At 45.2% G+C, this 11871-nt stretch overlaps 1 protein-coding gene across 1 annotated transcript in view; it reads right to left on the bottom strand.

The window, feature by feature from the left end:
- Nucleotides 1-6: 6 nt before the first annotated feature.
- Nucleotides 7-11871, bottom strand: part of SHB (SH2 domain containing adaptor protein B) — a gene marked incomplete at its 5' end in the record, with an annotated part of 164999 nt that continues 153134 nt past the window's right edge. Inside the window, one exon of the mRNA XM_006038150.3 lies at nucleotides 7-245. Within this exon, the coding sequence (XP_006038212.3) occupies nucleotides 62-245 (184 nt within the window). The remainder of the gene's footprint in view (nucleotides 246-11871) is intronic.

Raw genomic sequence — 11871 nt, 5'->3', positions numbered from 1 at the left:
ATTCCTGCTTTGTTGTTTTGACCATCACCTCCCATCCACAGGAAGGAGTGAGATTGGAGTGTTATAGGGTCCGGACAGCGACAGGGTAAAGCAGAGACAAGTGCTCTGCCCCTTTGATGGGCAGTTTTTTGGTGGTGTAGTAGTGGATGACTTCTGGGACGCTGTCAAACGGAGGGCTGTTCTGACCCAGGATGTACTTCTCTTTGGTTTTCGTCAGCTTCATGTGCATAAAGCCTTGGCTGCTCCTGCCAAGAAAAAAAAAAAGACCGTGTTAGTGCCCAGAAGCATGCCTGGATGTTGCGAAGCAGTCACAATCCAAATGGGCTTCCCCTACGTTGCTAGGTAGGATGACGAGGCAGCCTAGAAGCATGGGCTGTCTGGACTAAGCTTTTGTCTTAAGCTAATAGCTCAAAGCAAGGCAGAAGCTCTATTCTTCCCAAATACAAACAGGTTAGTCTAAGTAGACAAGGATGCCTGGTTTGTTGTGCCTATATGACCCAAAGCAGAGTGGATCCAGCTGGCTCCTATAAGTACATCTACACTGGCTCTACCTCTGTCTTCAGCAAGCTTGAAAGCAGAATGCCAGGTGCTCCCAGCACATCCTCATAACCATGCTGCTGGATATGGTGCATTTCCTGTAGAAGTGAAAGGTAGTTTTTGGCATTGACCTTGAGCGCAGCATGAAGTCCATGCAGATATGCCCTAAGGCAGGAGCTCATCTCCATGCATTTGCATTTCTCCCCCAGGCACTCTGGTGCCCTAACCCTGTTTTCACACAGGTCCTGGCGGACCACTGGTTCTGGGACTCGATGTGCAGGGACTGACAGGGGCAGAAGGCACCCCCCACCCACAGTACCTCCCTTCCACTACAGCCATGCAGCTCCAGTGCACCGCTGCGCTGCCCAGCCCAGGGCTTGAGCCCAGGCAAGGTAAGGCTTCTGGGTCTGAAGCCCTGATGCTTTTCAGCCTTGCCCATCTCATCTGACTGAGAACCTCCTCTCAGCCACCCCTGCATGTGAGGGGGAAAGGTAGAGGGGGACAGGTGAAGGAAAATCAGCAAACTCTTTCCTGGGGCAGTGGATACGGTCCCATGGAGGCCAGCACGTGGAAGGCCACCTCCCACCCTGAGCCAGGTCCATTCATGAGGCCTGACAATACTGTAGTAGTGCCCCCTATCCCCAGCCACCTACTGCCTCAGGGAGGATGCACTATCCCAGTGTGCGCAACAAGGGAGGACACATTTGCCACTTGCTAATGGGAGTCCACAGGGCCTGCACTAGCAAGGGAGCCTATCAGCAGAAAGGGGGGGGGGGGCAGGGGGTTGGCCCCTCTGATCTGAGGGCAAAGGACATTTTCACTCCCCCAAGAGAATGAGGGAGAGGAACTCATGCCTCAGGACAGTCAGGTGACAGGTGCCACAGAAAGAACCTGATGGGCGCAGCACTCTCTCCCAGGGCTGTCCTTGGGAATGGCACCACCAGCTACCACCACCCCCATGCTTTGCTTTAAGGCCAGCAAGAAAGTGGGTGCTGCTGCCAAGACAATGTGACAACCTTGCTCACTCCACACTGCTTGCTCATCAGGGCAGGGATGACAACTGAGATGCCCCTAATTCAGCCATGTATGAGTAGGTAGGCTGTGACCTCACCCCACTCCACTTGGCTGTGATAACCCAGTGATAATCAACCTTTTTTGTTCCAGGACCCATTTGTAAAAAACAGTGACCAGTCCCGACCCAGTGCCCCTCACTCCTGACTTGCTGACCCCTGTCCCCAGACCCCCTGTATGTGTGAGGCAGGGGGTGGATGTATGGGGCATGGGGGGTGGGGGGGAGGAGAACAGCCCCTAACAGGCTGGAGCTCTGCTAGCCAGCAAGGGAAACGCCACACTATTTCCCACATTTTTCTCTGTTAAAGGAGAAATCATTTTTAAAGTTTGTTGATCTATTTTTAAAGTTTCTTTACAACCCTTTCATATATTCGTGCGACCCACTTTTCAGTTGTGTCCCGCAGGTTGAGAAACACTGCCTTAACCCAGCACAAGACCAGGGAGCAGGGATGGAAATTCAGACGGGTATCTGCAGAAAGGGAAGTCTTCTTACTCGTGTGTTCCCTTCTCCCTGCATTTGTGTTCAGATGCCCAGCTATACAGTCCTGCCTTGACTCATGCTTGCTGGCTGCAGGGTAGCTGCAAAGAGGCATCAAGCTGTAACCTCCCCTCCTTCGAGTTGTAGCTGAAGCACTTCTTAGAGCTGCCAGAGCAGTTGCACACCCATGGGATGCAGGGTGTTGCCTGAGAAAGGGAACTTGCTGCCTAACTGAAGAGGGAAGTGGCTAAATGTGGTGAGCTGCAGTGCTCAATTCTGTGGGCAGCAAAGCAGGGCAGGATGCAGCAGTAGGTGGGCTATGAATACACAAGGTGAGTCAGTGATACTGTGGATGCTTGGCCTAGCCCTATCACCTAAGGGAGCTTCTGAACCATGCTCAAGAAGAAAGCTGGGAGCAGCCTGCCTGGAATAATGCAGAAGGTCCTCAGCGTGGTGGTGAGGGGAAGGCTCCTTCTTTCCACTCTGCTCCTCTCAGCCCATTCATGTAGCTCTTGCACAGGGGATCATCTGGTCCTACACCTGGCCCGTTGGCGGCATTTCAATAGACCAAGGGTGTCAAAGATCCAGCCCATGGGCTGGAGTTGGCCTGCATCATTTGGCCTGTGGCACACCCCACATGGCCAGAAATTTGGCAATGGGATGTGCGGTTGCAGCATTAGTTGCCATGGTTCCCAGAGCCGCAGCAGCCACCATCTGTTCCACTGCCAGATTTCCAGCCCTATAGGCAACCCTGCAGGCCAGATGATGCATCTCCGTGCTCCAGATGAGACCCGAAGACCGACCGTAGGCAAGTCATGAGGAGTTTGACACTCCTGCAGTAGACTAAGACATCCCAAAGGAAGTTGGGCACTATGCACCTGCCCTGAACAGCTTACAGTTTAGGCAGGATAAAGGGGGAAAGAAGGCCAACAGATGTTCCATGGCTTTCCTGATGCTGGAACTGCCCTCAGATCTCCAAAGTTTGTGTATGGACCTCTATGTTTTGCCCCATCTTTTCAAACAAAAAGAGCAGAGGTGTTAGGAGAACAGCTACACAAGCAAAAAACAATGTACAATGGCCAGGCACTGGACGGAGGAAAGGGATCAGATTGCAATGCAGCTAGGATGGCTTTCTTTGCCATCTAACCATCTTTCCATCCGTTTCCACTAGGGCAGAGTTCGCACCCAGTAAAAGCCAAATGTATTTTTTAGCAGGGAAAGAACCCCCACCCCGGACATAAGTCAGTCTGCTTGGAAAATGGGGTTTTGCAAAATTGCCTTTTTCCATTTAACATATGCGATGCTTCCTATGGAACTGCTGAAGCAAAGGCAAGCTCGTATTTTTCAGATTTGTTGAGGCAATTCTCTGATGAAATGACCCTTCTCTGTCGAGTCGAAATCACTGCAGGCACTGTAATTATAGCTTTGCAAGCTTAAAATCTTGATTTAAATTTCAATTTTTTACAGGAATGATTCTCTTTTGAAACATAATTGCTCTCTAAACGATTTCCTTTAAGCCAAGGGTGACATCTCTAAATACGTTATTATGAGGAGATATATTGTTCCTTTCCTTCACTTCATTATGCATTTCCTCTGCTAGTAAATGGCTTAAGAGCCTGCCACTAAATGAATGGGATCAGAGAAATAGATGCATACTAATTTAAAGAATCCAGCCAGGACTGGAGAACAGTCTGTTAAATGTCTCTTGGTCTATTGCTTCGGGCAGCACAAGTGGAGCCACTTGCTGTCTTTAAAAATAATATTCAGGAAGAAAGAGGTGCACGTTCCCAGAGGAATGCCAAGGGCTATGAAGTCACAGCCGAACAGTCAGCATCCTCATTGCAATCAGGTGCCCTCAGGCACAAAACAGTGTGGCTCAGCTCAGGACTGGGATGGCAGACAGATTACTGGCCCCCACTTATGAACCCTGCCTAGGGCCGTTGCTATGGAGTGTGCCTTGCCCTCTGGGCACGTGCCACAGCACAGTAATGGCACGGTGAAGCTGAATTAGAACAGCCATAAGCATGAGTCTCCCTTCACCCCCCAGTGCAACTTTTGGGTGTGATTTTGGGCATGCATGGTGGTGTGAGCTCAGGGATGCTCTAAGGTAGTTCCCTACTTTATTCCTAGGTTTTGTGATGTGCTGAGCAAGGGAGAGGTGGGGCTGTCTGTGATTTGTCAGTGGCCCTGGGTCCAACTCATGGGCTGTGTAGACATGCTCACCCTCCCCACACATGCCTTTCCCAGCGTTCTGGTGTTACTCCAGCTGCTGTCTAACTCACCATGACACAGATGGACTTCCCAGAGCATAGGGATTACTCAGGGTCTCATCACCTGCCTGATCTGCTGGTGTAGCACAGAACAACTGCTGTGCCAGCCTCTGCTCAGAGCAAAGGAGCAGCTAGGCAGTGCTGTTCCCCTCCCAGTCCTGCCTGTCATGCCCCACCCCCACTCACACTGCAGACCTCTGAGCAAATTCTGCTTGTCCAGGAAAGCAGGCAGGCTGGCCCAAGATGCCACTCCACAAATCCAGCAGATAAGAAGTAACAGGAGAGTGATGCTGAGGATGAGAACACAAAGGCCAGGCTCTGCTCACTTCCCTGACAGCATCTGAGACTGGCAAAATGAAGCCAGATGCTTTTGAAGATGCAGAGAATATGGTGCTGTAACATCAGAGGAGGAACTGGTAAATATACGTCATTGCAGCATGGCCATTCTGCATCTCAAGAAGAGCCATACTGAGAATAGGAGGTAATTCACTATGGGGTTTCCACAAAGAGCCATGCCTTCAGTGTGCTAGAGCCAGCTCCGTCAGCATGATTCATCAGAACAGCATATTTTCTTTTATGTCTGCAGAAACTGGAGTAGCATAAATGGCAAGACAGCCAAAGTTTGATGTTAGACAGATAATCAGTAGCAACGGACTTCATCAAAAGCAGACCAGCAGCATAAACTCAGCTGAAACAGATGCCTCACGTCTGCCTCGTAGGGACCCTGCCAAGGTGAATCCTGAACAGACATACAGATATTTCTGGAACAGAAATACCCATGCCATCTTCTTCCCAAGGTCACTATGGTCACTGAGAATGTCAGTGCCACCCACCCCACTGGAGGGATGAAAACTATTCAGGCCAACATCCAAAAAGCATAGCTGAAGTAAGGCTGGGAGAATCCTGCAGCAGCCAGGCACACCTTCCCTGATGCCCACAAGTCATGTGCAAGGTAGATTTCATGCCAGCTGCAGAATGATTGATTGGATCAGGCTGGGGAAAGCAGGGTCTGGCTGGATGGACAATGACAGGGGAAGGAAGGGAGATACTTCCTTGCAACTGGCTGCTATGCAGATCACAGCCTGGGTAACCTCACTTGGGACTGCCGAGACATAACACCAGGAATAACATAGCAAGACATTTTCTTCTGATTGCAACACGATGCCTGCCTTACAGAGCCATGTAATGCTGGCATGCTCTCATACAGCCTCATAAACAGGAGACCCTTTGCTTAGGCCAGGATATGACTTTCAGCTGCCTCTTTCTTGATTACAAACCCAGTGAAATACAGCTTCTTTTAAACAGCATTGTAATTGTAACCGTTCAGCACTACACTTTGGTCTGCAGCAAGGCTCCATAAGCCAGCCACAACGGACCCACTTCTCAACCTGAAAAGAGATCCCGTGTCATTTTCTGCTGCTTTGATAAACCATGCTGGAGGAGCAAGCCATAATTACACAGCCCTCCCCAGCGGGTGAGCTGCCTAATTAATGCACCCGAGCTTTATGACAATGCATAATGCAATTCATACCTAAGCTAAAATCCTTCATTATCATAACAAAAAGCAATTTCTGATCTAGAGGATTATCAAATGGCACTGGTGAGAAAGACCCTAATAATAGGAACTGTCCCCTCCTAATAATCAAGGTATTTAATAATACATGACATCTTTGCAGCTGCTGGGGCACATCGCCTGGAGCAAGTATGCATTTCCTATACCTCTTACTTTTAGTTGTAATTGCTTAATGCATTTTTCATGAAGAATACAGGGTAATAGTTATGTTAAATCACCACTTTTCATGATAAATTGACTTAAAAACACTTGCATATAATATTTATGTGATTGCAGGTGGAGAAGCTGTCCCCATGTACCAGCGATTGTGATGCTATTACTGGAGCCAGTGCAATGTCAGCTTCTGCTCATCTGAAACAGAGAAAATCATCACCGCCCATCTCCAAGTCGGCTGGAAGAAGATGGATTTCTACTTCAGCTCATGATGACAAGGCCTCTGGCTTACCCACTTGTTTTCAGATGTTTTGTACAGTCATTTCTGAGACTGTGATCCTGCAAGCACCGATATAATTAGCCAGATGATTTGTATAGGATGGTTTGGAGAGAAGGCATCATGCCTCAGGCAGGCAGATGACCTCTGGAGTTCCCTTCCCTATTTCTCTATGATTCTTTGAAAAGGAACTGACTTATGTGGGAGCAGGACAGGGTTGAGAACCACCAGCCTTCATGCTCTTCACACCACCATTACATTGGTCCTTCTTTCATAAGATAGGAAACGAACAATAATTTGTTACTCATTCTAAATAGTAAAGGGACAGCACATGATGGGTGTGCATTTAGCACTTGACTCAGGTGAGTCATGAAAATCCTTAACACAGTGATAACCCCCCCCCAAGACATCCCAAATTACTGAGCACAGAAGCTTGACCAAAAGAAATATTTCTGGCCAACATGCTATATGGCAGTAAGAAATTATTTCTGTGTGACCCGAGTGAATGATGTCATTCTCACAGTTATTTGCATGCTTATTCAACAAGGTCCCCAACAAGGTACCTTAATATTAGATATTAAACCATCCACTGGGTAGTCTATTAAAACAGAAGATTTCAATCTTGGGGAAAAAAATAAGGGAAATCAGAAACCCTCCTAATGCATCTCTCACTTGTCATTGCCTTGGTGAAAGTCAGATATTAGCCATCATTTACATGTCTTCAGAAATCCTTGGCTTGGCACAAGAATGCACTTAAGCATCCCAACAGCATGGCACTCAGCTAACTAAAAGGGAGGTTTTTTCCTGACCTAAAATGTGATTTTAGTGCTTATGTATGCAAGGACTAAGTAGTGTTTGACTAGAGCGGGCAGGCATTATGGAACCTCTACCCCACAGCTTTGCCAATGACCCCTCCATCTCGTTCTGCAACTTTTCTGTCATTCCAGTGCTGCACATCCTGTCCAGACAGCATCAACATATACAGAAATCATACTGTGTAGCAGCACTTGAGACAGATTTATTGGGAACTAAGAGTAAAATTGATTTCTTCTATGTGAGAACCCACATCCAAGTCAGGGCTTTGTGGCCACAAGGTGAGTACCTTTAATTCATTGCACCACATCACATTAAATATATATTTTTAGCTGTGCACTAAGCATAAAGAATGTCTAATTAGATTGGTTTCACTGACTGTTGATTTTTGCAGTCAACTGTAGTAACCACATTGTTGAAGTTGCATTTAAACTTCTGTTCCAGCTCACAAATCACTCCACTATTTTCTGTTTGAAAGTTGTCCCAGGCACAACAGCCGAAGGTACATATTGTTGGAAAGATGGCAGTAAGGGCACTTAAGGGTTTATTCCTTTCTGATTCTGCCTGGGCACTGTAAACTGCCAACTTCTATCTCCCTTCTTTCAGTCTTCCAATGAGACTGACTGAACTCACATAGACTGCACCTATAAATATTATAGTAGATGCTTCTTACCCTGCTTAAGAAAAAGGAGGTTTGAAGAAAATCATTGGAAGAGTGAAACAATCTAAAATGCAATACTTAAAAGCCTGTCTGATGGGAATCTGTTCCCCTTTCCCATATTTACCCTCTTTCAGGATCTCTGTGCTTAGGACTTTTAAGGCATATTTGTAACCAAGGTCTCTACTAAAGACTCCCTCTCTGTATTCAAAACAATGCAATCAATATGATGTCTAATCGATGACAAGAATACAGTTTGAACTAACTCCAAACTGTATACCTACTCTCAAGTCCCAAGCCAGTTCAGGTAGTATTATGACCTCATTTTCCTGTTCTCTCTCTAAAGTTTCTCTCCATGACGTTGCTGGGCACACAGCACTAGCAAGACAGGGGCAACACTGTGAAGAAATAGGGAAAACTGTCACCCTTCCCCTTCCTCCAGCCTCTTCCAGTTGGAAGTCTAGTTCAGGTTTGGTGTACTCAAAGGCTGATACCATGTCGCCAAGATATAGTATTTTGAGGTTACATCCTTATGCACCCACTGATAAAGCTATCCTGTATAAACTGGTCCACTGCTTCTTTGAACCTGGTTAAATTATCAGCCTTCACAAAATCCTGTGGCAGTGAGTTCTGTAGGTGAATTACACGCAATATGATATAAACAAACAAACCCTCAAGCTTATTTTTGTTTGTTTTAAATCTGCTCCCTAATAACTTCATGGCAGCCCCTGACAACAGCAGACACAAGGGTTACAGAAGTAAGAAATGAATTCGTCCCCCAGGGGCTTTGCTTTCTTGCCCTTAGGAATACTGGATTTCTTAAGCCCTTAATGTTGCAGTAGTGCAAATGGTTAACACCTGCTATAGCCAAGATATTCGAACATAGGATCAGGGGCTAGAAGTTAATCTCCTAACTCCACACTTAGGCACACAAATAAAAGGGCTGCATTTTCAAAATTGCTGAGCACCCTGGAGCTTTTGCCAATGTCAGTGGAAGTTGTTGGGTGCTTGGCCCTTGTAAAAATCTTGGCCTAATTGACTTCAGAAAAATACCTAACCTCACGTTTTGCTGATTCCCCACATATTAACATCATTATTAATTCCCAAGGTCTTATGTTATTGAAGAAAACCAAGGTCTTCACAACACACAGTATTTACTTTTTCCATTTCTTCCCTTATCCATTTGACTGTAGAGTGCAAACATTTTATTAACTAATTGATGCATGAAACATCTTATGCTAAAAACGTTTATGTGGATGAAAACCTTTTTTGTGCAACTAAAACTTATGCCTCACTCTTGGAACTTCACTGCCACAAAATTATTGCCAGAGAACTGAACCTTTCACTAAAAGGCTTCCCATATGTTTTTCTTTCACAAACTGAAGGGGATGATAGGCAGCTCCTCCAGCTACACTTCATCTTACCTCATTTTTGCATGGTTAAGAGACAGCATGTCTGACATGCAACAGCAATTAGGTTCTTATAGTTTCAAAGACAAGGCCAGTTAAAAAAAAAAAAAAAAAAGAAAGTAAAATCTAGTTAGAGAATTGGAGAGTTGGCCAAATTGTCTCCTATTAATACTTTTCCATAGAAAGATGCTATTCTATCAAAATAAAACTCTGTGGAACATATGTCTATTTTGATGAAATTTTGTTCCAAAGAAAAGGGAAAACAAAATGCATGTGTCTACACATGCCAATTTAAGGTGCATTAAGGGCATGTGTCTACAGGTGCATGCCCTTAATGCACCTTAAAATTGGCAGTTTTATGATTGTAGGCTATCTGTGCCTAAATTTGATACTTGCAAAAGCAGGTATCAAACTTCGACGCAAATAGCTAAAGCATTAATGCACGTGTAGATGCGTTAAGGTGCATTAACGGTGTGTACGGACTGATTTGGGACTAACTTTAGTCCTAAGTCAGTCTGCGCACATGATGTTAATGAGCTTTAATGCGTGTACGTGTCGACGCAAGCCTAAATCGCCTTAATGCTCAGGCGTGCCTAAATGTCAAAAAAGTGTCAAAAAAAATATGTCCAATAAAAATGTCCAAAAAAATGTCCAAAAATGTCCCAAAAATGTCCAAAGTCAGGCGTGCCTAAATGCACATGTAGACATGCCCAGTGTCTTCTTAATGTCAGGTGTTTCATTTGGATATTTTTGAAATATATATTTTTTGATTTTTGGTTTGAAATAACTTTTCAACTCAGGATTTATTTAATTCTATGTTATTCATAAAAAAAGAAAGGGTTGATCAAATTGTTTTACATTTCATTTTGATTTGGACCAAGCAAGAAAAGGAAACAAGAAAGCATAAAATTTCCCTTGAAACCAAGAACCTGGTTTCTGCCTAGCTGAATGACTAATCTGTAGCATCCTCAGCCAGAAATGTTTAGAGACTGATCTTTTAGTGGGTTTCCTTTTTTTTGGCTCAGCTCTGCTCTTTTCAAGAACAGAACACACAGCAATATATCATTCTGTATCTGACAGCCACTATCTCCATGGAGCAATTAACAGTCTCTCTCTACAAGCACTGGATGACACTACATCTCTCTGCAACACTACCCAACAGGTGGGGAAGCTATGGCGCAGTGTTAGCCTCAGTTCTCTACACAGAGTTTTCATCTGCTGCTCTGAAAGCAGGGACAGATAGTCTGTTAGCCTGGTAGGTAACAGCAAATGACAGGGGACTCTGCAGAAACCAATCTGTGAACAGCAGAGTCCCTGTCACTTCTGTTTAGACTACAAATGGACTAGAAATACATAAAAAATACTTTTGGTAAAGCATTTACTTGAAGAGCTATAAGAAATTCCTTGCTCTTTAAAAACCATACAGAAGAAGGAACCAAGATGCTCTTTTAACATCAGGGTTATGCTGCCATAATCTGATGCCTATTTTAACTAAATTACTTTAAAAAGTCCAAAACACACCACCAAATCTCAAGACTTTCGCATGTAAAATCAAAAGCTTTCTGCATTTGCTAACCAGGACCCTTGCATTTTTAGATGGATTCTGCACATTCATGTGACCTAACTTTAATCGCATGAATAGCCTGATATTACCCAAAGGAGGAAAGTTGCATGCATGCGCCAACATTTGCAAAACAGGAGCCTCAGTAAATATTTTTCTGCATTCTGGGAGGAGATAACAGAAGCAGCGTTGGACTCTATTCTGTCCTTAACCCCAGCAACTAATGACATGGGTAGAATCATCCCTGATTTATACTGCAGCAAAAGCAAAATCCCTCCCTGTTCTTACTTCTGTTTGGCAGTGTTTAGAGGATTTCTAAAATACTCACCAGCTAAAATTACCACATTTCCATAAGCTCAAATCTGTAATATGAGCCAGGAAACAAGGAGCAGATGCTGATGCTCCTCCATGCTTGACCCAGGTCCCGGCAAAGCAGCATGAGGGAAAAGATCTCAACTGCAAGTGTTAGAAAAGAAGACTTCTAATTTCTTGGCTCCTGACAGGCTATTAAAAATTAGTTAGGTCTGCAGCAGAGCCCCACAGTCTCCTGTGGATCTCAGAGTGGGTGGTACTGAGGGATTCCTTAAGCCCAGGGCTGCTGCAAAGGAGACCACTAAGCAAACAAAAAAACCCTAACACAATGGTCTATTATGACTTCTACACTAAGCTCAAGATGGGGTAGGATTTCAGGGGGAGCAACTGTGTGGCCTGGTTGAACTGCTCTCTGGGGCTTTGGCCTGGAAGTCTGCTCAATGGTAAATGAATGCCTAATTTGGTATGGCACTAATTCTGAATATGCCCGTCATTTACGCCAGAGACACAGGGCCAATGCCATCTATCAAGCAAGCACATAGGCACTTTCCGAACAGTAAATTTCCCTTTTTTATGGGTTTACTGAGTATCTTGTCATGTAAATCTGTCCAGGTCCACAAATTAGGGCCCTGCTTGCTCCTCTGTCATGTAAATCTGCCTGATGCTCATGCACACCGCATTCTACATGCTAAACAGCTTAGCACTGAAGAAAAGTCGTGAGGTCAGCGCTTGCAGATAACGGTGGCTCAAACTGAAATG

The sequence above is a fragment of the Alligator sinensis genome, unplaced genomic scaffold, assembly GCF_000455745.1.
Source record: "Alligator sinensis unplaced genomic scaffold, ASM45574v1 scaffold2194_1, whole genome shotgun sequence".
Lineage (NCBI taxonomy): Eukaryota > Metazoa > Chordata > Crocodylia > Alligatoridae > Alligator > Alligator sinensis.
The sequence above is the reverse complement of the archived record's forward strand: the minus strand, read 5'-3'. Positions and strand labels throughout refer to the sequence as shown.